At 41.7% G+C, this 27,501-nt stretch overlaps 2 protein-coding genes across 5 annotated transcripts; one reads left to right on the top strand and one right to left on the bottom strand.

Moving 5' to 3' along the window:
* Positions 1-155: 155 nt before the first annotated feature.
* Positions 156-9,824, top strand: LOC101166413 (antizyme inhibitor 1). 4 transcript variants are annotated; one of them, XM_011484902.4, is made up of 12 exons: positions 156-479; positions 2,011-2,129; positions 2,955-3,166; positions 3,317-3,490; positions 4,989-5,161; positions 6,041-6,175; positions 6,388-6,469; positions 7,416-7,490; positions 7,881-8,046; positions 8,376-8,491; positions 8,598-8,815; positions 8,890-9,824. In XM_011484902.4, exons 3-12 carry the CDS (start codon positions 3,065-3,067, stop codon positions 9,002-9,004), a joined length of 1,356 nt encoding a protein of 451 aa, XP_011483204.1. In that variant the 5' UTR covers positions 156-479; positions 2,011-2,129; positions 2,955-3,064; the 3' UTR covers positions 9,005-9,824. The 4 variants fall into 4 exon arrangements, with proteins under 4 accessions (XP_011483204.1, XP_078789991.1, XP_004077676.1 ...); XM_078933865.1 differs by having other exon boundaries at positions 289-479; positions 2,011-2,133; XM_004077628.5 differs by lacking the exon at positions 156-479 and adding an exon at positions 1,164-1,444.
* An 88-nt stretch (positions 9,825-9,912) lies between these two features.
* On the bottom strand, positions 9,913-14,657 carry LOC101166161 (Krueppel-like factor 10). The gene is made up of 4 exons (XM_004077627.5): positions 14,374-14,657; positions 11,409-11,562; positions 10,536-11,328; positions 9,913-10,448 (listed from the first exon to the last, which is right to left on the bottom strand). Exons 1-4 carry the CDS (start codon positions 14,394-14,396, stop codon positions 10,177-10,179), a joined length of 1,242 nt encoding a protein of 413 aa, XP_004077675.2. The 5' UTR covers positions 14,397-14,657; the 3' UTR covers positions 9,913-10,176.
* Positions 14,658-27,501: the final 12,844 nt, after the last annotated feature.

Below are 27,501 nucleotides of genomic sequence, written 5' to 3'. Positions count from 1 at the left end.
AAAAATCTTTTGACTTTTGCAATATTCCCAATAAAGACTAACTTTCCTTTATCAAAGATGAGAACAGAGCTTGTGACACAAAACCACAGATGAATTTTTGGACCATTATAACATCTACTCATAATAAACTCATATTAACTGAATAGCCATTTTGTGGAGTCTGAACAGAAAAACAGTAACAGTTGCTGAGCATTTCCTGGCACCCTCCTCTTCCCCTGCTGAAGAGGGAGACATGCAAATGCATCTTGTTAAAAAAAAAGAGGGAGTCCCAACTTCTCAAAGTTGCATCAGGAGGACAGAGACATCCAGTCTGAGCCTGAGCTTCAACCCAAAACTATGTGGGTCATTTCATCCATCAAACACTGAAACTACAGGATTGTTGGCTGTACCAGAAAAAAAGGACAATTGTGCCTTTTTCCTTGGACAGGCTTTTGCTGTCATCACTGAGTTATGGGGAATACAATGAAGACGTAACACAGGTAATGACTGAACACTGATTGATCATTGTAAGTCATATTTGTTTTTAGATGCAGGTTATTGATTTGATCATTCATAAAGTTCAGATAAAAGTACACCAAAGGTTTTAAAACCACAAACATGATAAAAGAAGCGCCGTGTCTCACTGCCAAAATGATGTTTTTATTCACACGTTCATAATGCAAATTATTTTCTTTCTTTTTTTCCTTTTTTCTTTTTCTGGTATTACATTTTTTTTCTAACAACTAGTGTTAGCAAAAGAAACAAATGTAAACATTAAAGTCAATAAAATAAGTTGCAGTTTTTAATCTAAAAAATGTAAAAATCCGTGTAAAGGCAACTGTGTTCAAGGATTGATATAATTTAATTAAATAAAGATTAATACAACAGTTAAGTTAATTTTTTAAAAACTAAGTTTAAAGGCAGGATTATTCTTGTTGTTAAGGGGCAAAGAGATTTGGACCTAAAACTGTTTTTAAGAAAGGTCGGAACTTTTCAATTTTAAACGAGATCATCCTCACACCGGAAGTTAGTCTGCAGGTGTCTGCAGTTTAAATGTCTGTAATTTTACCCTAATTAATTTGTCGATGTATTTTTTTAATTAAATAGTAATTAATGCTCTTCAGTTTTTAATTTAAAACACTTAAGCTTAGAATTTAAAAAGTGTATTCGTAAACGGCTGGTTTCCACCCGGACCGTTACGTTGCTCATCCGGAGGTTTGGTGCGTTCAGGGCTCCGTCACATTCTCCGTCCGTCTGACTGCGCCTTATCGCCGCTCTGCCATCGTTCTCCGTTAGCTCATGGTCGGCATTAGCCTGCTCCCTGAAACACACAGTTGGCGCTGACTTGGTTGTTGCGGTCCATGGCAGTATTTTTTTCCCCTTCTGGTAGCCCCACCACTCTTTAAAAATTCCGTCTAAAAAGAAAAAGCGCTCCGTCCCCTGTCCTCGCGCGTCTTCTCCCAACGTAAGTCATGCTAGCTATTGATGCTGTTAGCTCCACATTATTATTTAGCATGTGAACCCCATAACATAGCAATTTATAGTAACGATTTTGACTAAAACAACAAGCTAAACTGCAGCTATGCAAGTAATGTTTGCTAAATAGTAATATAAATGGTTTCCTGGCATGTAACCAACGCTAGCTGTCAAGACAAGACAAGGTTAAAATAGAACAAGCTAGTGAGATAATTATGCGCTCATTGAGATTAAGTCAATTTATTCTTTATTTGCGGTTGTGACAAACTGCTGTGTTTATTTGACTTTTCACATCAGAAAATAATGTTTCAACTTTTTTGTCAACTGTTTTCATTTATCAAACGCATTACTGTCCAAAACAGATGAGCAGAAACGATTTTCTTGAAGTTTTTCTGTGAAAGATCATAACTTTTTGTGTGTGTGTGTGTGTGTGTGTGCTGCTGAAAAGCTGATATTTTTCTCTATTTTTGTACCTCCGGTAGAAGTGTGTTGTTGTCCGGATGTGATGTATGTTTTTATTATGTTTTATTCTTGTGCTCATTTGCGCCTCTGCAGGTGTACAACTACCCAGAAGATCTAGGGGCGGCTCTTTACAGAGAGCCGTTTGACTTCAACGCTGAGCCGCCTTGGGATCCGAGCTGATACTGGACGCCTTCAGCCCGGGACCCCTCCATGTGGGTAAATCAACAGCGCAGATTCAGTGGGGTTTCTTTAATGCTGTCTCCCTGGACTGTTTTTTAGAAGACCACAGACCACATGTCCCCAATGAACCTGTCTGTGTTTATTTGAGATGCCTTCAGATCTATTTATGTAAAGTAATTTGACAGCGCTTGGCACATCTTTTATTTTTAGGGTTTTTGTCTGTGCTTGATTTAGTAAATGAATAAAATTAGACTTCTGTGCATTTTAATGCACCACTTTTCTTCAGTTATGTGCCATGGACATTTTTGTGTTTCAAAATATCCCTTAAGAAGGCATTGGAAGGATATATTTCTCTCTTCAAACTATCTGGTGGTGTTGCTCATAGCGACCACCCTCCCAAAGCACATTTCTAGCTTTTGCAGTCCAGGTCAGACTTGACCTCAGATTCAATTGAAGCTCAAATTATGGCAAAAGCACAGCCAGCATTGTATGTTAGATAATACAATGAAAAGTTTAATGAAAAGTTTAACTAAAAGTTTAATGAAAAGTTGTTTAGCTAATAAAACATTAAGGACGATTGTTATAACCATTAATAGTTACGCAAATGCAGCCTGGACTTTATGCTGTCAGGTGATGAATTTATTATAACAGTTTAGCTTTTAAGCTGACATCGGTTTTCTGCACTGATGTCTCCTTAAAATAATGTTTTAAACTGAAATCCTTTTCAAATCCATGCTGCCAAACACGTATAAATGAGTACAAGGTTAACAGATAGAGAATGCTCTGAAACGGCTCGGGCATCTTGTTAATGTAATGGGACTCCATTGTCACTTTGTGTTTGTTTTTCTCTTGTTTAGTTTGTTGCATAGCTCCAGGACCCCAGGGGCTCAAGGGAACAGGAAATAAGGTCTTTTAGGACGATCCACATTTTTTATGCCCGTCGGATTCCAAGAAAACGGCTGAGAGGATGAAGGGAATTGCAGATGAGCCTCAGTATTCTGTGGGGCTTCTCGATGGAGGCACTGCCCTCTGTGACGTGATTGACAATTACATTGATGAACAAACTGTGGTAAGGGCTTTCCCTTTAATAACTGCAATCTATCAAAACACACGGCTCATACGTATTGTTTGGAAAAGACGGAGGATATGCTGTGTTCTGGCCTCACTGGGGTCTGAGTATTGACAGTTGTCTTTCTTTCTGTTTACTAATCTATCCCAGTCTGAGAAGAATGCGTTCTTTGTAGCAGACCTGGGCGCTGTAATGAGGCAGCATGTTCGCTGGCGAACCCGCATGCCCCTCATCCGACCGTACTACGCTGTCAGATGCAACAGCAGCCCAGCTGTGATTGAACTGCTTGCTTCCCTTGGCTCTGGATTCACATGCTCCAACAAGGTAACATCATCCATTGGCTGGTTGGAATACTGTTAACCAAAGTATTCATTTGTGTAAAATGCATGTTCATTTTAAAGATAGACCAATTATCCAACTACTTGTAGTTGTTTAAAATACAGATTTCATACAGACTTGCATTGAGAGAAATCCCAACAATTCTCAATAGAAAAACAAGAACTCTGCATTTGTGCAGCCTCAAAACATTTTTTATCATTTAGCAAACGATATGTATTATTAATGATACTTAACAGGGGTGCAAGGATTCGTTTCATATCATAATTTGTGGATGACAATCCGATTCATAGTAGACATTGATTCATTTGAAACAATCTCATTCTTTGATCTGAAATTGATCTTTATCCAAAACTTTAACCAGAGAGACTCAGAGAGAAATATCTGGTACTGAACAGTGCAGGTGAACTTTTCCACATTCAAGATAGTCAAGTGTAAATTAAATATGTGTCCAAATAAACAAGTAAACAAGAATGAATGTCAAATCCATTCACATTTTAGTTTCCTAAAGTTCAGTTCACTGTTGTTTTTCCACATCCAAAGAATACAAAGAGAACATTCTTAGAACATTCTAGCACACTGGATGGTCACATGACTTTACTAAATTAAGTGTTTCCACACATTGGACTGGAATGATGGTTGATCAGTTTTTGCTGATGTCATCACATGCGTGTTGTCAGCTGTGATGCACTTGATTGTTTTTACTTTATAGTAAAATAAACCTACTGTGTCTTGATCCAAATGATATTTTCCATTATCGATTTTAGATCATTTCATTTCATTTTGAAACGAGTTTTTATTGGTTTGGTTCAGTTTAATGTCAAATTATCCTAAGTTGGATACGTTTTGTGTAAATGTATGAATGCTGATTGTATTGTTTTGTGCATTATTCTTGCTTTGATTGCTTAAAATAAAAAAATCAAATCAAGTTTAATTAATAACCTGCCTCACACAGGTTGATCTGGTTGTATAAATCAATCAATGGATGAATTAATCGTCACACCTCTAATACTAGTCATCCTCTAAAACCTATCACAAAGAAAGCTTCTTTATTTTAAACAGAGAGAGGTATTGTGGTATAATCATCCCCGTGACATCACAGCACCTGCCTGAATGCCCTCTCTGCCATGTTGGGAGTCAAACAGAAAGCTTCTCTGCAGCGGATCTTTGTTGCGTCTAGTCGACTGTGATCAGTTCCCTCTCAAAGATGAAGGGATTATTTCAGTGGAGCTTGTCGTTTCCATTGATTTTTGATGGTATTAGAAATGTTTTAAAAATGGTATTCATTCCTTGAATTAGTTTTGCTGCTCTGTGTAGAATCCCACTTTAGTTTAACACTCAATGGTTCTGATCCACAGGCTGGAAGTCATTTCCAAGGATGGCATTCAACATTTAGCATCGCACATCCAAAAGTCTGCTTTCTGTAAATGGTTTGATGACTTCTCTGTTCTTGAGTGTGTTTTCTTTGCCTTTCTGTGCGTTTTAGTCCGACCTTGAACTGGTGCTGAGTCACGGGGTTTCCCCTGAAGATATCATCTACAGTGGTGTTTGTAAACAGGTGTCCCACATAAAATATGCTGCCACCAATGGCATCGACCTCCTGGTGTGTGATAACGAAGCGGAACTGCGCAAGATTTCTCGCTGCCACCCTGGAGCCAAGTAGGTGATAGATAACAGTTTGAGTTGCATGTTAGTGTTTAGATGGAAACAAAAGTCCTTTTTAGAGATCTTCTGCGTTTGACCTGTTGTCACAGATAGTCATTGTTTTGTTCTCGGAGCTTTTACAACCTCAGGTTTTTGTCTCTGTGTGATACTCCCACCTTCTTCACCAAACCTGAAATATTTCTCTGACCGGCACAGACATGACATAAAATGATTGTCCTTTGAGTGAGAAGACTGTTCTCTTCTGTGTCTTATCAAAGCCTAGATGTTTTTACTGTGGCCTTGTCCTTAAGACACCATCTAAATGGTTTCTACTGGTTCCTCTTTGTCCTAAACATCTCTCCTGATATGTTCCTCATTCCTGATCCATCCTGGCCACCTCCAGCTCTGCCTCCTGTCATGGCTGCTCTCACCACAGTCTCCTACATCCCTCCTTCCATTCTTGATGACACTCCTTCCTCCACCTGTTCCAGGCTGCTTGCAGACACATCTTCACCTCTTTCCTACACTCTTTGTTGTTTTGGACCGTTAACCCTGTGAACTTCAGATCCTCCTCCTTCTCCACCTCTCGTCTCTGTTACGTCACCGTTCCGCTTCTGTCTTCCTGCAGCTGACCTTCACTCCTCTCCTTTCCGGAGCAAACCTCCGCTCTGCTCCCTGTAACCTCCCCCTTAAAATAGAAGCAAATGAATCAATCCACACTGAAGGTTGTTGGCTTTAAATGAAAGGCGCTTAGTGTTGATGAGTTTTGAAAGTATCAGCGTTGTTACTGTAATCAAGTAAATCTGGTCAAAGATGTCATTGAATTACGGTTTAATAAGCAACAGTGTTTTCGTTGTTGGTCTGTTTTCAGAGTTTCTTTTTGTGTTGCATCAGGCTGTTGCTGCAGGTTTCCACAGAGGCCTCCAACCCAGAGGAGGGGACGAGTGTGACCTTTGGCTGTTCTCTGAAGGACAGCAGGTGTCTGCTGCAGAGAGCTAAGGAGCTTGGAGTGCAGGTGGTGGGGGTCCGGTAAGACCTGCATAAACTGTACGACCATGTGCTGTTAGCAGGGAGGGGCCTTTTCTGTCAGATCTCTGCTTTGTGCTAAAAGAATCTGGAACTCTTTACATTTTAAATTGAAACAAGGGTGACATAAGACACAAGACTAGTAGTTCTGTACAAACTGCGTTGGCTCCTTAAAGCGCATCCTTTGAACCTTTACCGCCTCCTTCTCTCTGCAGGTCCAACATTTCCAGCTCCTGTGAGGACGACCAGGTTTACCTTCGTGCCATCTCTGATGCCCGCTGCATTTATGACCTGGGGGTGAGCGATCAGAACCATCTACTTCTGTTTATGCCACGGTGAATACTCGATTCTGATTGGCTGCAGAGTCTCCATTAAAAAGTGATCATGATCATTTTAGAAGAAGGTCCGATCACATAGTCTGAATGTTCTCTACTATTGCACTGATCTAAACGCCAGCTGGTAACCGTAAAAACCCAAACTTGGAGCATAGGTGGACTGACGTTGTTCCAGTTTATCACAAGAGCAGGACAGTAGAAAAGACCTCCGTCCTTCACATGTCTCTGTGATGGACATGACAGGAAGGGAATTTAACATCAACGGTAATGTTGACTTCAATTTGTGTCTTTGTCTTGTTTCCCTCATATCTTAAAAGAGAGTAGATAAGTGTTTATGGATAATTCTCTTATTAATTAATGATCTGTTGATCCACATTTATTGATCATGTGGATATTTCTTGCACTGAAAGTGATCTAGAAAACTACTTGTTTTCTAGAAACAAATTTTAGCTTCATCATTTGGACAAAAACCAACGGTAAGAGGAGATCGTTACCTCTGAAATGATGCTTTGATGCCTTAATGATGGTCAGCCTACCACTTCTCTGCTGCTGCAGAGCATTACCATGACGTGTCACACCACGAATCAAATAGTTTGCTTTAGTTAAAAAAAAAATAAAGATTTAAACCTAAAATAAAATCTGATTACTGATTTAACTGATTGAATATTTATTTCTTTCATAAGTGACCATTGAATAAGCAGGATAATGCCCAAAGAGGTGTCCCCTATAAGAAATTAATGGAAGCAACTGCCGCCCGTTCAGCTTTGAATAGTTCACATCTGCATGTCATTTTATCATTTCTGATAACGGACACCTTGTTGGGCACTATGCCTTACATATAACACTCGGGGGCAAGTGTGTGTGTCGCTAACATTCAGTGTCTGAAAGGGTGCGTTTGTGTGTTACAGGCGGAAATGGGCTTCAACGTGAACATTTTGGACATTGGAGGTGGATTCAACGGCGCTGAGGCACAGCTGGACCTGGTCATTATCCGTTGATCTGCTCTTTTACATCAGTCTGCCTCAGATCCAGTCGTACCAGTATGCGCTCATGTTGTAGTTAACGTGTTGACTGGGGTCTGTACTGCTCCCCAAAGTGAGGCGTTTGATTATGAGCAGCTTTTTGTGGGAGTTTGATCAGAAAGCCAGCTGAAGATCACTGCTGCCAGTTTGAATCCTAACTATTGATTTGAACAAATAAAAAGATTAAACTACTTGTAACAACAGAAAGCCATTTTTTGCCTTAAAATGTAAACCATAGCAAATCCTCTCATGATTTTGCTTCCTCAAAGTGTAGATTATTTTGATACAGTGATCGTGATTTAAAACTTGGTTATGTGACTATTGAATGTTTTGTTTTTTTTGTCTCCTCAGATTCACAGTGCTGTCATGTCTGTGGTGGACCTGTACTTCCCTTCTTCATCTGGAGTCTCCCTCATTGCTGAGCCTGGCAGCTTCTTTGTGTCTTCTGCCTTCACTCTGGCGGTCAGCGTCATCTCCAAGAAGGTGGTGGCCCGCGATGCCAAAGACCAGGAACGAGGTCAGTGACGATGTACTGCAGTGAGTGAGTCTTTCATGTGACTAACCCCATTTCTGTGATGGGAACAGCAGCTCTGTTAATCCTTGTGGTATCTTAGATGACCCCACCCTTACATTGACGTGTTATTCTTACCATGACAAAGGTGGATAAAAGTGGAAAGATTTCATGTAATCCATGGACACCAGTGAAGATCACAAATCATTGAAGAAAAAAGGTTCAGAGCACTGTCTAGTGGGTCTAGATGACCCAACTCCCAATGTTAAAGTGCCTAGGATAGCACAAGGGTTAAAAGTGCCGTTTAGTGTAGTCACAGCCTTTCTCCTGAGCAGAAGAGCCGTCTCCCGACGAGGAGCCAGAGATCCAGTACGTCCTGAACGAGGGGGTGTATGGATCCTTTTCCAGCAAACTCTCCGAAACACCGATCGGGGCTCCATCTGTTCACAAGGCAAGTTCCAAATGTTTTCTCTGCTCTAACACAACAAAGCAGGAACTCCGTTTTATTCCTCCGATCATCTGGGCTCAAAAACCCTTCTGTGGTCCTTTGTGAACAGAAGACGTTGGTGGACGCTCCGCTCTTCAGCAGCAGTCTGTGGGGTCCTTCAGGAGATGATCTGGACCAGGTGGTGGAGCACTGCTTGCTGCCCGAGCTTCACATTGGAGACTGGCTTGTGTTCAAACATGCCGGGGCCTTCAGTCTGGGTCAGCCGTTGTTGGCCTCCACGGACTCACCACCGCCCCCCATCTTCTATTTCATCTTCTCCAGAGACTGGTGAGGGCTTTCAGATGCATTTGAAAATGCTGTCGCTTTGCTTCCACTAACGGATGATCAATGTTCCCCTGCAGGTTTGAGATGCAGGACACGGGTGTCATGCATGACACCACGCTAAAGAACCTTTCGTTGGTCCCCTACTTTTTCAATTCTTCCCAAACTGGAGCTGCGCTGTCGGTGCCAGCTTAGGTCACCTGGGCAGGAAGGCTTCAGTGTCTGTCGCTGGTTCATGCTGCTACCATCCCTTGATGTGCAGTGATGGATTCAACCAAATGTGCACACAATGTTAGACCTGCTTCACCTGAACTTCCATGTAAAACACGTGATAAGACCTGGACACCATCTGTTAGTATTGCAACAACACGGATGACTCCAAACATGCTTTCAGCAATAAAAACCTTCCCACTATTGCTTTGGCTTTAGAAAAAGCTTTGCTGCTGCCGTTTTTGTAAAGTTAGATGCTGATTCTTTGTTTAGATGATGTTGAAATAACACCATTTGCCACAAAATGTCTATTTATGATTTGAACTTGTTCTGTTATTTATTATCTGTGGCAAAAGCTGCAATAGTACTTGTTTGTGTCTGACAATGGGACTTGTACCACAGTGTTGCAGAATCTGCAGGGGAATTTCCTTCATCTTTCTGTCTTCAGAGTCGACACTGAGGCTTTTTCTGGAAAACCAAGGTCACGATTGTGTTGAAAAAGCTGAAGGTGACGGCTGAACCAGCATAGCTTTGTTGGTGAGGCCATCGGGTGACTGCAGCCAGCAGAGCAGATCTCTTGACAGAATAGGGGACCCCGTGTTGCAGGGCTGGAAATCCGCAGGACTCTATTCAAGATTTAAAGACTATAAATGTGACACTTTTAACATTTCTTTCAACTCAAAAGAATACTTATATAGGTGCTGCATGCGTTATCTGTAAACTTGTCTCTGAGTAACTATCAGGCTCTTAACTGCTCCTAATCTGTAGCTGTGCTCATGACATCAATAAAGCCCTTTTGACTTGACCGATTCAATGCTTCATTTTAGAAAAAAAACATTTTTTTCCCCTTAAGATGCTCAAGCTAGCAGCGGGTCACCAAAAAAACGGACAAATTATTATTTTTACAGCTTGCATTTAATGGCACTTTGTGTTTAGGTCAACTTCCAAAGGAGATGTTAAAATAAAATGTTTTATGAAATATAATCTGTCATTTGTATTTTTTGTTAATGGAAGGGGAAGGAGAAAGAAGTGATTCAAATCTGAAAGCAAATTTGGTGTGAAAGAAATAGATTTTACATAATGGCTGTGAGGCTCAGCCCTTTAGCTGCGTTCAGAACCTCCGTGTAAAAAAAATGGACCTGCAATCCTCAGAGATTCTATTTTCTCACGGAGAGGCTGAAGACAGTCGGGCTGCCTGCAGTCAGATCTACAGACTGGCTAATCCCAAAGGCCCAACAGGGGGTCTTTCTAGCAGACAGGTGACGTCGTGTGTGTTTGGCCAGGTGGTCGCTCCTCATGAAGCGGGTCAGGCACACGGGGCAAGAGAACTTTTTCTCTCCAGTGTGGGTTCTACGGTGCCGGGAAAGTTCATCGGAGCGAGCAAACTGCCTCTTGCAGCCCTCCCACTTGCATCTGAAGGGTTTCTCACCTGTGGGGGTACAGACAGTGATGCAGGTGGATGTTTTGTCCAGGTAAACTTGAATAAATATGCATAACTCTAAAGTTCTTCTCTCACCTGTGTGTGTTCTGATGTGGGCTTTGAGATGGGAGCTCTTGAAGTAGGTCTTCCCGCAGTCTTCCTGGGGACAAGCGTGTCTGCGGACTCTCACCACCCCTATTTGTTGTGGGCTGGGTCTCTGCTTTGAAGGGGAACCACAAGGTGCCGGGGCAATAGCCACAAACTTGGTGCCACCAGAGGTCGCTGGTGTTTGCTGAACGTATAAAGTTGCAGCTGGTGGAGGAACTAGGAGCATTACAGGGCTTTCTGCCAGCGGAGCTCCAACAACAACGACCTGCAGAGGGGAACCCCCCTGTGATCCACGCTGTTGATCTGGTGTCTGCGAGGAGGTGAGCGCTGACTGCTGCTGATTCTCTGAGGCCCCGGCTGGCTTCTGAAGAATACTCGAGGAGGAAGAAAAGGCAGGAACATGAAGAACCAGAGCCCCACAGGCTGGAACAGACGGAGGTACTTCATCGCCCAACAGACTCATCTGGGTCTTCATTTCCTTTAAACTCTGTGAAGCATTTGGGACCGTTTTCTCTGTGGTGGTGCTCTCCTCAGAGAGTCTGTTACTGAACTCATTTGAAGAGTTTACAGCCGTTTGAGAGTCCTCTGCAGCGGACCTCCCTCCCTGCAACGGCTGTCGAGCGCTGCAGGCCAGGCGCTGCACATGTGCCGTGTGTCGGATGACGCTGGTGCACTGGAACCTGCGGGGAACAGCGGTGTCCTCTGCAGGGGGCTGCGGAATCTGTACGAATGCTGGCCCGGGGGTCTGGAAGAAGGGTGGGCTGTGCGGAGGGGTCATGCACTGGAAGCAAAAGCACAATCTTAGTGAGATTCAATTAGTGATGAATTGTTTTAGCGAAATGCTCATTCTGGCTCACTTACAAAAGGAAGATCCTGCTGTGAAGCAGAAACAGGTGAGGCCCAGTCGTCCTCGGAGCTGTCCGATGAGGGAGTTAGGGGTCTAGAGTGTCTTAGCCTGGTATTCCCAATCTTCCAGAGCTCGGTTATGGACACCAGAGCCTCTGCCGCCCTCAGCCTTTGACAAACCAGCAAAAGCAGACATGAGGACGATGCAGCATCTTCTTTTATTAAAGTCCCACTCTGATCATCAAGTGGTCTTTTAGTTATGAAGATGCCATTTTAAGTCTAAATCTAAAAAACTGTGTTGTTTCTGGGACACAGGCTGTGTCCAAACTCCCACCCTAAACCCTAACCACTAAAAAACCATATAGTGCGACATCATGTAGTGCCCTGAGTTTTAAAAGCAATTCGGAGACCAAGCTCGCTCCTTTTTTTTTTAAGCGGCTACGACGTCATCGATTTCATCAAAGTTAAAATCTAATTAATTAGAGTGTTTTGCAACGATTACTTATGAATCTACTGTCTTCTGAAGATAAAAACATTGTAGGTTTATCAAAAAAATACATTTAAATTCTGGTAAAAAATGTTCCGACGCAATGCATTGTGGTCTATATTCGCCGATCTAATGAGCATCAATGCGCACTGGTTTTTAACAGGGACTTCTGGGAAATTTCTAGTGCAATGGAATTGTAGATTCGGACAGCACTACAAAATGGCGAACGCACTACATAGTGCGCTGTATAGTGCACTATGTAGTGAGTAGTGAGGGAATTCGGACACTTCCATAGGTTCTGCAGAGCGGCAGGGGTTTAATACAAATTCCCCTCTGAGTTGTGGACAGTGGCGTGAGTGAACCTGCACTAATTTCCCACCATGCCTTTGTTTGCATGCTCTCATTACTAAGTGCAATAAACAATAATATGTGCAATAATTCTATGTGCAATAATGCTACTGTACAGATTGGGTCTCTGCAATATTCATTATCATATTTTACTGATATTTATATTTTTTCTACACCATGTAAATTTGTTGTCTAATTTTGACTATTAACTTTATTCTATTTATTTTTATTTTCTTTATTATTTCTTCTTCAAATTTTTCTTTTGTCCTTTTTTAACTTATCCTGACATGAGAGATGCCAAAGAAAAATTCCGATGTACCGCATGTGCAAACGGCAATAAAACTTGAATCTTGAATCTCCCGCCTGCTTACAGTCCCTCACAACCCCAACCTAACATGAGCCATCGAGCCGTACAGTCCTGATCCAGATTCCAGTTCAGACGAGGAAAACAAAGACGTTCATGGATCAGTTTGATTGGAAGTGGATCATCAGAATGGAGCGGAGCAGGGAGCTTGTGGCTCGTCCAGTGGATTCTTTAACGTAACAAATACAATACTTTTCATCCGCTCCTGATTCACAATGATTTAAATTACTCAATGCAAATGCAAATTGAATCTTAATTTTCTTCATACATGTCCTCCATCATGTGAAAACTGCCACAAGAACATGGAGTGGGTCTTTCAGTACCATAACAACCTCAGGCAGGTCTGAACATGCTAATCACACCTAAAAACCTCTGCATCCTTCACAGTTTAGGAAGACACCATCGCCTGCAGGAGAAGCAGCATGTGAGGAGAGCACGATGAGCCATTCCACATCCTCCTTTCACCTACTGTTCAGGAGGCATTAAGCAAGTTTTGGAGCAGCAGTTTAAAGATTTTCCTGATTAAGGACACATCTTATCAAAAACCTCAGTTTTCTCTCTGAAACGTTGCTTTGTTTGGAATGTCCTTGTTCTGTTGTTTACGTCTGTTTCGGCTACAAAAACTGTTTGTTTGTTTGTTTGTTTGTTTGGCAGAGCGGTGGCGCCGTCTGGTGCCATCATGAAAATCGGACGTTCTTCTGAAAAACTAAAATAACTTCCAGATCAAAATCAAAAAAGTTGCTGGAAATCCGGTTCCAATGTGGCATTTAGTGTATTGGTTGCACCGAGGGCCGTATTTTTAGCACTTCGGGGAAAAGAAGCCGATTTAAGCTGCTGGGAAAATGGACCGGCCTTGTTTTTTAAGCAAAGCTGTGCAAAAACCCCAAAGACTGAGAGGGGAGCTGAAGTGGGGCATGGGAGCCTCCACCTCTGCCATAATGCTGGTGTTCTCTCAACAATGCAAACATGAGGCTTCAGCTTGAAGCTTCAAGCAAGTGCAGAACAGTGGAAAGAAATCATGACTGATCACATTAAATACAAATATTTACATGTTATTGATTCGTAGGAGTTGGATTTAAAGGTTTCAAACCATTCAGAAAATCATGAACTGATTTTCTTTTAAAGCACGTTTTTGTATTAAAATATAACAATTATAAATACATTTACATAATGATTTCCTATATAGCCTCATTTTTACCTGTACAGACTCGGGGGTTTCAGGCTCAGACATGTGCCAAAGCCTTTAAACGTTGACATTTTGAGATGTTTAAGTTGTGCAGGAAGGACACGTTTTTGTTTTAAAAAAGCAAATATTGTTTTCCATTTTTTTTTAAGTTTAGTCCATTTTACTTTGTAGTTATTGATAAGGTTACATAATAGACCGTCTTCTCAGAAACATTTTATAATCATGAACTTTGCTCCCTGCAGAAAACATTGGTATGAGGCAGGAGGAGCAGGGATGGGTCACGTGTTCTGTCAGAACTGCTTCATTCACACATTATGAAGCTTTTTCTCTGTGTTCATGTTCGGAAAAGGACAAAAATGAAAACACAGCAGTGTCTGTTTGGATACACAACAGGACACATGGGTATACAACAGCACACATGAGTACACACAACAGCACATGCATCTTCCTCCTCTGTGATGATCTGAAGGAGCTGCACGTCATTCATTAAGCATCTTCACTATTAATCCCGTCAATTTGTCAAACCGGAAACCGGAAATGCAATAAAAGCCTGTAAACAAATTCATTTCTAGTAAACAAGTAAACAAATACTTACGGCTTCAAGTCAAAGTGTGACATTATTGTGAGGGTAAGGGGGTCGTCCGAGTTGAGCCCTCGTGCTCTCGAGACAAAGTTTGACAGATGACAGAAATCTGAAATCCAAATCAGTTTGGTTTCCTTCCATTCATCAAATGCTGGGGGGGGCACATGCGCGTGCTACAGACGGACCAATGGAGCACAAAGGTGTGCAGAGGAGCTGACCAATGAGAGGAGGAGCCGCTGCGTGATCAGGGACTGAAGACACCGTGGAGGCTGCGTGGTACACAACACACTGACCGTGTGAGCACCACGCACCCACTCCCACACACGCGCGCGCGCACAGCCTCTGTCCCTGTGTCATCTGTGATGAGTCACATACTCCTGTCTGCGCAGACTCACCGTTTGGACATCTGTTCTGCCTTTTTATTTCACCGACATATCTTCATGAGTGCTTTGCAGGGGCGTCTCTGAGAGCTCCAAACACGGGGGGGCCCAGCCCCACACCCCCTGAAATGCAGAGACAGAATTTTAACTTTAAAAAACAAACACAAGAGCTGCTTATGTGGGCCTGCAGTGCAAATCATACCAGCAAAATCACTCAACGCAGAAACACACTAAAGATCACAACAACAATTAGAATATCAAAGCAAATAATAAAATGGTAAATGGCGTTTACTTGTATAGCATTTTATATCTTCCTTGAAGGCCCAAAGCGCTTTACAGTCACAGTCCCATTCACACAAACATTTACACGCCTGTGTTCCACTGCCGAACACTGGTGGCAACCTTTCACCAGAGGCAAGGTGGGGTTCAGTGTCTTGCCCAAGGACACTTCAACACATGGACGGGCAAGGCAGGAATCAAACCTGGAATATTTAAATAAAGGGTCGACCACCCCTAACACGGCCAATGTTATGTACATTTAAAAACAAAACAAAAAAGTAAAAATCCAGAAACCACAATTATCAAAAAAATAAGAAACAAAATAACGTTTCAGAAAACAAAATTAATTTCCAGAAATGAAATGTAAAAAAAACAATATGAAACCAGAAATGGTAGGAACTATGGGACATCTCTGATTGGATGATAAAATTCTAAATCGCTTTATGTCTAACATCATCATGGACTAACATCATTATCCAATCAGCAATCTAATTTCTTCTTTTGTTTCAATTTAAAAAATTTCATTTTGATTTATGGAACATACTTTAGTTTTCTAAAAAATTTCATTTTTTAATGCATTTCCTGTTTTGTGGAATTGTATTGTGATTTTTGGAATTTTATTTTGATTTCTAAAATGTACTTTTGTGTTTTTTTTATCATTTGTTCTGCTTTTTTAAATTGTTGTTGAGATCTTCAATATGTTTTTGCGTTGAGTGATTTCTTGGTGTGATTTGCACTTCAGGGCCACCGCAGTTACTTTAGAAGCCTAAAGTAAGAAAGTAATTCTACCCATGAGATAATGTTAAAACTTTACAAACACTTGGTTTTGTTGACTGATGTTAGAGTCTTTACAGGAGTTTGGATGTTCTCCCCGTGCGTGTGGGGTTTTTCAGATATCTCCACCAGGTGAGCATTACCTTTCGTTCTGTGACATCTTTAAAAAACGCTCATTTTAATTAGCCTGAACTGCTTAAGGAGGATTTAAAAAAATGTTTTTACTTAAAAATAAATGAATAAAAACCTAACTCTGTAGGTGTAGAGAGGGAATCCAGGTACAGCCTGACTCTTGGGATTGAACACGTCATGTTAGTTTGCCCAAGGGAAGGGGTTTGACAATCAAAGATCCATGTCACTGTAAAACTTTCTTTTACACTGATGCTGTTTCCAAAGTGCCTATCTATTTAAAAAAATAAAACTTTAGGAATTTCATCATAAATATATGTTTTTTCAAAAAGAATATTGTTTGTTGGGAGTATTTAGGAGTGTCATCTTTGGTAACGAAAGAGGGTTCAAGCACCAGGGTTGAAAGGGGTCCGGATGCCCTCAGCCAGCTCCATGGATGAGGTCTCAGCTGTATAAACCTCACCCAGAGCAGAGCGCTAAAATAAACAATCAGCTTCACACACACAGTCGGCAAATAAACACAAAGATGCTCAGAGAACCTGATCACGTCCAGAATAGGATGTTCCCCCAAAAGTGGTCCAGAAAGCTCTTGTCTTCCTACATGTCCAACGATGAATCCACTTTATTTTAGACATTCTCTGTTGTGTTTGTGCACCAAATAAAAGGATACTTGAGCAAAATTATACATTACTGTCAGTTGCAAAGGAAACAACTTGTAAAACTCAAATTCGTTATCATACATGCCAAGCCCGATCTCTGGTTCTGCAAATGAATCTGCTCTCCAGCCAATCAGACCGGCTCAGTTGTGCAACCATCCGCCATCGGGGACCTGGGTTCTCATGCCTGGCTGTGCCTGTGACATTTCCAAGCTTTTGTGAGCACAACTTGGCAAGCCTTCCATGATGTTGTGCTGTTGACAGAGAGAGATCTTCACTCAACTGGAGGCTTCACCTGGGTTGCTAATGTCGCTCCACAGCAGATAAGGAAGTAGCAACAAAAGCGTATCCTTCATACTGCAGAAAGGGATTCATTTGAACAGATGAAAGGTGTCCCTGAACAAAATGACCCATGTTATACATGGATCCATGACACCCAGAGTGAAGAGCCAGCTTCCAGAGCTACTGTCCCAAATCTCCAGGATATTTAATTGCCTGCACTATGATGTGTTATTTTAAATACTAACTGTGCAACCACTGATCAAGTTACCCCGGTCTGTGTAACTCCTGGCATGGCTGACAGCAGCCGGTGCTCAATTACTGAAGAATATGAAAATGAAGATTAGAATACCACACTACAAACTTTTCCAACAGGAAAAAAAATCATCTTTTACCACTAAAGCCTCCCTATTTTTTTCCTTGAGAGCAGTTCCAATGACAAACCAGTTATCTGGCTTTTTTTGCTCTCATATCTATCAACAGCAGAGGTCACTTGATAACCTGGTGCCCTGGTATCTAAAAATAGTTGTGGATATTTCTTTGGTTTGTTTGACTTCCGTCCTAAATAAAGGTACTTTTTTTCTTGTGGAGGCAATGACCCTGGCTGCATTCAACTTTGTGCTGAATTCAGAACATCGACACCTTTTTGACGTGTTACAAATAGAAGAAGTTCACAGCCTAAAAACAGAGAATCGAATCTCTTCATCCCCCTGTTCTTTTAAGATTTTATTAAAAGTTTACATTAGCACATATATAGATTTAAGGCAAAAATGTCTGATGGATTTGTGTGTGTGGGTGTGTGTGTGTGGGGTGTGTGTGTGTGTGTGTGTGTGTGTGTGTGTGTGTGTGTGTGTGTGTGGCATTTTTGCTTTTGTTCAGTTCTTCTCAAGTCTGACATGGAGTTTTGTGTAGTTTAAGGCCAAGTGACTTAAGTAGAATCACTTTGTATTCAGTCCAGTTTAAATTTTTCTTGAACAAACGTAACAGACAAGTGAACCCTTAGTAAAAAGTAGTAAACCTAAAGTTTTTTTTATGAAGTATACTTGAGTATAAGTATTGCAAGTCTACTATAGACCATGTCTGTGTAGTGTAGGAAGTACACAAACTGAATACTTCTTCAGACTAAATTGGTATGTTTTAAGTTTACAATAATATAGATAGTATATAGAAACTAAACTGCCCTTTTAGTGTAAACTAAGTGTACGTATAGTACATCTAAATATACTACTTTTTGCTGATAGAGCTGAAGTTAAAGAAAAAAACGCAGTTTAGATTTTAATTACAGCTCAACTGCTTTGAGTTCCAGCTTAGACTTCAGAAAATATGACTTTCAATCCGCAGTGTTTGTCAGTTGATCTCCAGGCTGTTCACTGTCATGCACTCAGTGCAGTGCAGGAGTAGGACTGCACTGATGCATTTTGAGATCAAACCTACCACCTGCTGGTGATATTGAAAACATTCCCAGCATTTAATCACTAACAATCTGCTCTGATTTGCGTTTAACTTCAAAACAAATGATTGTTAAAATGTAGGCCTGCTTTAAAAAAAAAAAGTATTACTGTATTTTATTTTTATTATATTATTTAAAGAGCAGTGCATATTATTAAATATTTAAAAATATAAAAAATATTGCCAAGGCTCAGTTTTATCTGAAGTTGTTTGGCAATACAAAGATTACATTGAAACATCTTTAATTTACACGGGATGGATTGTACACCAAAATAAAGAACAGCAACAACAGCAAAACATAAAAATAAAATCTGACAGAAAAGATGACTATTAGTCCAGCTGTGGGAGCAGTTTTGATTGTCCATGCTCTATGATTGGGCTGCATGGTGGTGTAGTGGTTAGCACTGTTGTCTCACAGTAAAAAAAGGCTCTGGTTCAAATCCTGACTGGGTATACTCTGTGAGGATGCTCCCTGCATGCGTGGGGCTCTCCTCTGGCACTCCAGCTTCCTCCCCCTTTGGTCTTGATGGCCCTCTTCTTCCTGCACATTACAAAGGGCCCACAACATACGGTAATTCATTACACCAAGCATCCTTCAACAGCCAGATTTCTGGTCTGTCACCAGAGCAGTCTCTCATTAGCCTTCTTGACTAATGTGACTGAAGCGTCATCAGGCGAAAGGTACAAAACACTTCATTCCAAGCCGTCAACTTCTCTGTCTGACAATATACAGTTTAGACAAATTCAGAGTTTTGTTCTTATATATGATATAAATGGAAAAAAGTGAACAAAACTTTATTTAGTTGTTACTTTAACAAAAACACCATAACCCAGGACTGCCCAACCCCTGTTCTCTGACTGCCTTACCTGTTTTAAGGTTTCTATGCACTGCTTTCTGCTGATTAGTTCACTCAAGAACTGCTGAGAGAGCTGGAATACAGGCAGGGTGGTTGATCTCGAGGACCAGGATAGGGGAGGTGCTTGATTTGAAAGAGGCGTGTCTCTGTTATTTGGACTAGAGAACAGTACAGTTGTGCTGTGAGCATGAAAAATTACAGAATATGTTGTGATGTCAATTATGCAAAAATACTTTTATACAAATATGAAAATGGGAAGGAGATGTAAATCTTACAAACTTGACCATAAAAGGAGTCCAATTAACCTGGAGCTGAAAATGAGAATCTACTGGATTGAACGCTGATAGATGGCAAAAACTCAATGGAGCTAAAAGTATTTGTCAGTGTTTCTGCAAGCTGACCCATTAAAAAGTTGAGTTTGGTCTGTAATGTTCCTCATACCAACGCTTCAACTTTGAGAGACAGAATGTAAAAAATAATCCAGAAATCACATTGATTGATTTTTAAAGAATTTATTTATAAAAATGGTGTAGACAATGTAGTATAAAGGTGCAGTAGGCCCCTTAATGCTTTGTCATGTATGACTAAGGTCAACGGTTTCCTGTAGGTTTTCTACGGCTGCTACTTTGGTCCATTCCTCCATGCAGATCTTTTCAAGAGCTGTAAAGTGTTTTGGGGCTGTTGCTGGAAAAAACAGAGGTTCAACTCCCTCCACAGATTCTCTGTGGTCCATGGACTGGTTTCAACACTCCAGAACCTTGTAATGTGTTTTACATAGCCACTTCGTTTTTGTCTGGACGATGTGTTTGGGATTATTGTCATGCTGGAAGGTCCTCCACGTTTCATTGTCAGTGTTCTCACTGATGGAAGGAGGTTTCTGTCCAAAATCTAACCATACATGGTTCTATTCATCCTTTCCTTAATACTAGGGGTGTGTATTGGCAAGAGTCTGGCAAAATGATACATATCCCGATACGCGTCCCACAGTACAATACGTATCCCGATCTTGTATCTGGACATTTTTTTCTTTTTCTAAAGAGTACGATTTAGAAAAACTCTACCTTGATATTAATACGCCTTTCATTGTCATAAAAATGGTAAAATTCATTTTATTTAATGATCACAATGTTAAGCACTGCAACTGTATCTCATATGTAAGTTGCTTTTATCCAAGAAAATTCGTGGTGCTTTTATTTTGGTAACTTAAAATATATTTATTCTTAAAGGGAACAGTCAACATCGTCTAATTTCCACAACTAAATACTTTTCAGTAAAAGAAAACAAAATAGAATGAATGTGCCTTAACCAATATGGTTACAAAAGTATGATTGAGAAAATAAAGTGATGTTTATTTCCAATATTGCTAAATGTAGCTTCTCCAGTACTTTTAAACGGTTCAGGAATCTGAACGGTGCTTCAAGAATAAAGGAAAAAAAACAAAAACACACCAATTCTTTCTAGAAACAATCAAGTGTGATGCAGCAGCATGACGGGATGAAGGAGACATTTTAATGTGGCAAAGATGCTTATTTATATGTCTCACACCCTGACGTGAACTGGTAACGGTCATCGCCACGATCTCTGCCTTTTTCAGACCATTGTACACATCACTCAGTTGCTGGACTAGAATCTATTACTGTGAGGTTCTGCAGAACCTTAATCCGCTTTGCCGACAGTATTTTGACTGATGCTCCGTGCATTAGCCTCTGCACAGCTGCAGTGCTTCCCTGGTTCTAATCTGAGCTAAAAGGCCCAGCAATCTGCGTTTTTATATGATACTAGCAGCAAAGTGGCTCAGAGTTTTTGGTTCGGTAGCCATAAGTAAAAACTAAGTAGTTCATGTCTCATAACAAATCAAGCTGCTTCACTGTGATCTTGTTGTTGTTTTGTGTGTAGAGCTGTTTAAAGAGACTCAGTGCACTCTGCTGCCAACTACCGGTCGGTGGTTTAAGTGGAAAACAAGAGTCAGCTCATAAATAAATACACAAATATCGTCCTGACAGTATTTTAAATCGACACAAATATCGCCAAATAAAATATCGCGACACATTGGCAATTCTTTTTTTTTTCAGCATCCCTCCTTAATACTGATCAGTCGCCCTGTCCCTTTGAAGAAAAACAGCCCCAAACCATGATGTTTCCACCTTCATGCTTCACAGTGGGCATGGTGTTCTTGGGATGAGAGCATGAGTGTTCTTCTCCCTACAAACATGGCGAGTGATGTTAATACAAAAGAGTTCCATCTTGATTTCATCTGACCTCACGACCTCCTCCCAATCCTCCTCTGAATCATTCTAGATGGTCTCCGGAGAACTTTAGACGGGTCTGGACAATTACTTTAAGCAACCTTTGAATCAGTAAACAAATACAGGGTTAGAATGCTGTGATCACATTACTGGAAAGGGACGTGATACATTTACTTAATAATCATATCTTTTGTGTTAATCACACTTAATTTTTAAAACATCAGCTTTTTTATAAATAGTTCATCCAACTAGCAGCGATCAGAGCTCTGACTGCCACTCAAAGAATGAACTACATTACCTGTTAGGAACTTCCTGGACTGGTCACAAGTTCAACTTATATCAGATTTTTTACAACTCTTTCTTTTACATTTGAAGCTCTAACTGCATTTTCTCTACAGCATAGTAAATAAATTCAATCTCTAGTTCTGCCTGTAAACCTCTTTAACATCCTTCAGTTTTATTTATTTTTCAAGGCACCGGTTGTTGTCAAAGATCTGCAGCAAAAAACTTCACCAGACTTCCTAAAGGGTTTGCATTTATTTATTTTTTCTGACATATTCTGGCGACTTGTTTATTTTCATTGACTAATCAAACACATTTTTGAAGTGATGTTTGGTCCAAAGGGCAGTGGACACAGTCCTATGGCTCTCCTCTAATAAAGTTTACCATCTAGATCGGGGCTCTTTGTGACTTTCTGGTTAAAGAAAAATAAAAAGATTTTAATTTTAAAAAGTATTTGTAAAGTAAAAAGTAAAATAAAAAGTAAAGTAAACCAACTCAAACTTTATTCAACTCATTCACAAACAGTTGAAGGACAGTACAAATCATAAGGTGAACTAAAACAGTTTGACACATTGTGAAGCGCCTTGTATCTTCTTCTTTCTTCTTTCTCTTTCGGCTTTTCCCATCAGGGGTCGCCACAGCGAATCATCCTTTTCCACCTCACTCAATCATGGACATCTTCTACCCTAACATTAGCCAACTTCATGTCCTCTGTTAAGACATCCATGTATCTCCTCTTTGGCCGTCCTCTTGCCCTCCTGCCAGGCAGCTCCATCTCCAACATCCTTCTACCAATATATCCACTATCCCTCCTCTGAACATGTCCAAACCATCTCAGTCTGGCTTCTCTGACTTTGTCGCTGACACAGGCAACATGAGCCGTCCCTCTGATGTACTCGTTCCTTATCCTGTCTAACCTGGTCACTCCTAAGGAGAACCTCAACATCTTCATCTCCGCTACCTCCAAATCATCTTCTTGTCTCTGTCTCACTGCTACCGTCTCTAACCCATAGAGCAGAGCTGGTCTCACCACTGTCTTGTACACCTTTCCTTTGAGTCTTGCTGACACTCTTCTGTCACACAACACTCCTGACACTTTCCTCCACCCGCTCCAACCTGCCTGCACTCGCCTCTTCACCTCTTTTCCACACTCCCCATCACACTGAACTGTTGACCCCAAGTACTTAAACTCCTGCACCTTCTTCACCTCAGCCCCCTGTAACCTAACGCTTCTACCTTGATCCCTCTCGTTCAGACACATGTATTCTGTCTTACTACGACTGACCTTCATGCCTCTTCTTTCCAGAGCAAACCTCCACCTCTCTAGCTGTTCCTCCACCTGCTCTCTACTCTCACTGCAAATTACAATGTCATCCGCAAACATCATTGTCCAGGGAGATTCCTGTCTTACCTCGTCTGTCAGCCTGTCCATCAGCATAGCAAACAAAAAAGGACTCAAAGCTGATCCTTGGTGTAGTCCCACCTCCACCTTGAACTCCTCTGTCTGACCTACAGCACATCTCACCACCGTCATACTTCTCTCATACATGTCCTGAACTACTCTGACATACTTCTCTGCCACTCCAGACGACCTCATACAGTACCACAGCTCCTCCCTCGGCACCCTGTCATACGCCTTCTCTAAATCTACGAACACACAATGCAGCTCCTTCTGACCTTCTCTGTACTTTTCCAACAACATTCTCAAAGCAAAAATGGCATCAGTGGTGCTCTTACGGGGCATGAAACCATACTGCTGCTCACAGATCTCCACCTTCTTCCTAAGCCTGGCTTCCACTACTCTTTCCCACAGCTTCATTGTGTGGCTCATCAACTTTATTCCTCTATAGTTGCTGCAGTTCTGCGTGTCACCCTTGTTCTTAAAGATCGGAATCAGAACGCTTCTCCTCCATTCCTCAGGCATCTTCTCACTCTCTAAAATCCTATTGAACAACCTCGTTAGAAATTCCACTGCTGTCTCTCCTAAGCACTTCCATACCTCCACAGGTACGTCATCAGGACCAACGGCCTTTCCGCTCTTCATCCTTTTCAGAGCCTTCCTAACCTCATCCTTTCCAATCTCTGCTACTTCCTGCTCCACAACAACCACATCTTCCTCCCTTCTTTCCCTGTCATTTTCCTCGTTCATCAGCTCCTCAAAATACTCCTTCCATCTTTTCTGTACACTCTCCTGGGTTGTTAGCACCTTTCCATCTCTGTCCTTAATCACCCTTATCTGTTGCACGTCCTTCCCATCTCTGTCTCTCTGTCTGGCTAGCCTGTACAAGTCCTTCTCTCCTTCCTTTGTGTCTAACCTGTCATATAGCTCATCGTAAGCTTTCTGTTTGGCCTTTGCCACCTCTCTCTTCACTCTACGCTGCGCTTCCTTGTACTCCTGTCTACCTTCCTCAGTCCTTTCTACATCCCACTTCTTTTTAGCCAACCTCTTCCTCTGGACGCATTCCTGTACTTCCTCATTCCACCACCAAGTCTCTTTACCGTCTTTCCTCTTTCCAGATGACACACCTAGCACCTTCCTACCTGTTTCCCTGATAATCTCTGCTGTAGTTTCCCAGTCCTCTGGAAGCTCATCCTGACCACCCAGGACCTGTCTCAACTTCTGCCTAAATTCCTCACAAGTTTCTTCATTCTGTAGCTTCCACCACTTGGTCTTCTTTTCTGTTTTCCGTCTCTTCTTCTTCCTGACCTCCAGAGTCATCTTACACACCACCATGCGGTGCTGTCTGGCTACACTCTCTCCTACCACCACTTTGCAGTCATTAACCTCTCTCAAATGACCTCGTCTACATAGGATGTAGTCCACCTGAGTACTCCTACCTCCACTTCTGTATGTCACTCTATGTTCCTCTCTCTTCTGGAAGTAAGTGTTGACTACAGCCATTTCCATCCTCTTCGCAAAGTCCACCACCATCTGTCCCTCCAGATTCCTTTCCTTCACACCAAACCTGCCCATCACCTCCTCATCACCTCTGTTGCCCTCACCAACATGCCCATTAAAGTCTGCTCCAATAACAACTCTCTCTCCTCTGGGAAAACTCTCTATGACCTCATCCAACTCACTCCAGAATCTCTCCTTCACTTCTAAGTCACAGCCAACCTGTGGCGCATACCCACTGACTACATTCACCATCACCCCTTCGATTTCTAACTTTAAGCTCATCATCCTGTCTGAGACTCTTTTCACCTCTAGAACACTGTTTACAAACTCCCCCTTCAGAATCACACCTACCCCGTTTCTCTTCCTATCAACACCATGATAGAACAGTTTGTATCCTCCTCCAATACTACGTGCCTTGCTGCCCTTCCACCTTGTCTCCTGCACACACAGTACATCTACCTTCCTTCTCTCCATCATGTCTGCCAGCTCTCTGCCTTTCCCTGTCATTGTGCCAACGTTAAGAGTCCCTATTCTCAAACCTATGTTCCTGCCTTTTCCCTTCTCTCTCTGGCCACGGGCCCTTCTGCCTCCCCTCTTTCTTCGACCAACAGTAGTCAAATTTCCACCGACACCCTGTAGGTTAACAGCATCGGTGGCGGTCGTTGTTAACCCGGGCCTCGACCGATCCGGTATGTCTAAAGTGTTGTGGATGATTCGCATGGTTATTTTGGCAATTTTTACGCCGGATGCCCTTCCTGACGCAACCCTCTCTATTTATCCGGGCTTGGGACCGGCACAGAGGCAACTGGCTTGCAACCCCTGTGGCTAGATTTGAAGCGCCTTGTATACCACAGACAATCAGTTGGAGGGTCAGTAAGCAAAACCAGAATTCATGCTTACCAGATTATGAGGCAGATTTTCTATTTTGGAACAAACTCAATGATTTTAGATGTGCCTTAAAGTTTGAAAATTATTGGAAGGGTCACTTAATTTGGGCTGCATGATGGCGCAGTGGTCAGTGCCCTTGGCTCACACCCAAAGGGCCCAGGCCCAAATCCCAGCTAGGACCCCCCTGTGTGGAGCTTGTGTACTCTCCCTGAGCTTGTGTGGGCTCTGTCTAGACACCCCAGCCTCCTCCCAAAGTAAAATTAAGAAAGAAAAACACGATTTGTAGGTGATTTGGTAACTCTGAAGCAGGAGTGGGCAAACTTTTTGATTTGTGGGACATATAGGGTTCTAAAATTTGACTGAAAGACTGGACCAGGAGCAGATGTGTAGAGTGTTTTGATAATCTTCCTCTCAAATAAAAGAAATAACATGGAATCGATACACAAACATGCTTTACTGTTAATTAAAAATTAATATATATATATATTTTAAAACAGAACATTTTAGGATTTCATTTCAAAAGTGTGGCATTTATTCTCATTTTAGTGCCAATTACACCAATAAGTTGATGTCCCCTCAGGGAAAAAAGCAAACTTAGGGTGCATTTACGTGGTGTTGGAATGATCAAAACACAAATGAACGTAGGAAAAACAACAACGCTTCCAACACCACATGACTGGAGAACAACTTTCTGCATCTAAACAAAGGTGAAGTCTATTTGTAGAACATGATCTATGGGGAGACACCAGAATGGCAGAGAAAATAAAACATTTTCAATGATTACCTGTATAATTTATTTCAGTTTGCCACGACAAATGAAATAGTGTACAGGGCATAGCATATGGCCCCCGGGCCGTTGTTGGCCCACCACTGCTCTATAGTGTCCCTAAGTTTGAGTGTGTGATTGTGTGATTGTGTTCCCCTGCAACAGAATGGCAATCTGTCCAGGATTTACCGCACCCACAGTGGAGAGGACAGGCTCCAGCAGCTCCGCAACCCCAAAAGGGATAAAGCATGTTAACCCTTGTTCTATCTTGTGGGGGTCCAGATGACCCCACCCTTACATTGACGTGTTATCCCAACAATGACAAAGGTGGATAAAGGTGGAGAGCATCTCATGTAATCCATTGACACCAGTGAAGATCACAAATCATTCAAGATAAAAGGTTCTGCGCACTGTCTTGTGGGGTCCAGATGACCCCACTCCCAACGTTAACATGCCTCCAAGGGACGTTGACGTTGGGAGTGGGGTCATCTGGATCCGACAAAATAGCACAAGGGTTAAGAAAATTGATGGATGGACGGTTACTTAATTAGCTTTGATTTACTTTTGGTTCGTAATATTTACACATTTCTCGGCGAGAAGCACCACAAACAATAAAATAAACATGTTTTTAAATCACTGCCTACTACTACATTTGCTGCACTGGGTTGGTCCTATGTGACACAGGGGGGCCTTTTACTTTTAAAGGGCATATCATGTGAACCTCTGTCAAAAGTTATAAACTATTTCACATAAAAAAAACAATGATATTTTGCCTTTGTGTGTCTGTCTAAATTTCAATTGTATTTATCACAAAAGTAACATTAACATAAATAGAAGTCAGGGTCTGAGAGTTTTCTAATAAGCCAGTGAGAAATCGACCCAAATGGTTCTTGTGTTAAAGGTTTGCAGACCCGGGTCTAACTTGTAATTTTGGTTTTAAATCCAAAATGTGTTCTTTTCTGCTCGCCTATTGTATAAAATACAGACCTCCCAGTCTTTTTTGGTATATTTTTTCCCCCTTCTGAGTAATTCTCGAGAATGCTGCTGCAGTTCTCGGTAAAGACGTAGTTTGTGTCGTCGGAAAAGAGCTTTCTGAACACAGCTGCCCTGCCAGTGTCTATGAATTCGTCTCTTTAGATTAGTTTCGCCCATTAGCTCAGCCTCTGCCCTGACTATCCCGCTGAACACATTTCCTGTTTGTGGCCGAAACTCCAGGCAGCAGCAGCAGCAGGAGCGGCAGCAGCAGCAGCAGCAGA

Source organism: Oryzias latipes, chromosome 16, assembly GCF_053564925.1.
Source record: "Oryzias latipes strain Hd-rR chromosome 16, Olatipes_Hd-rR_3.1".
Classification (NCBI taxonomy): domain Eukaryota; kingdom Metazoa; phylum Chordata; class Actinopteri; order Beloniformes; family Adrianichthyidae; genus Oryzias; species Oryzias latipes.
This window is presented reverse-complemented; position numbering and strand designations above follow the sequence as displayed.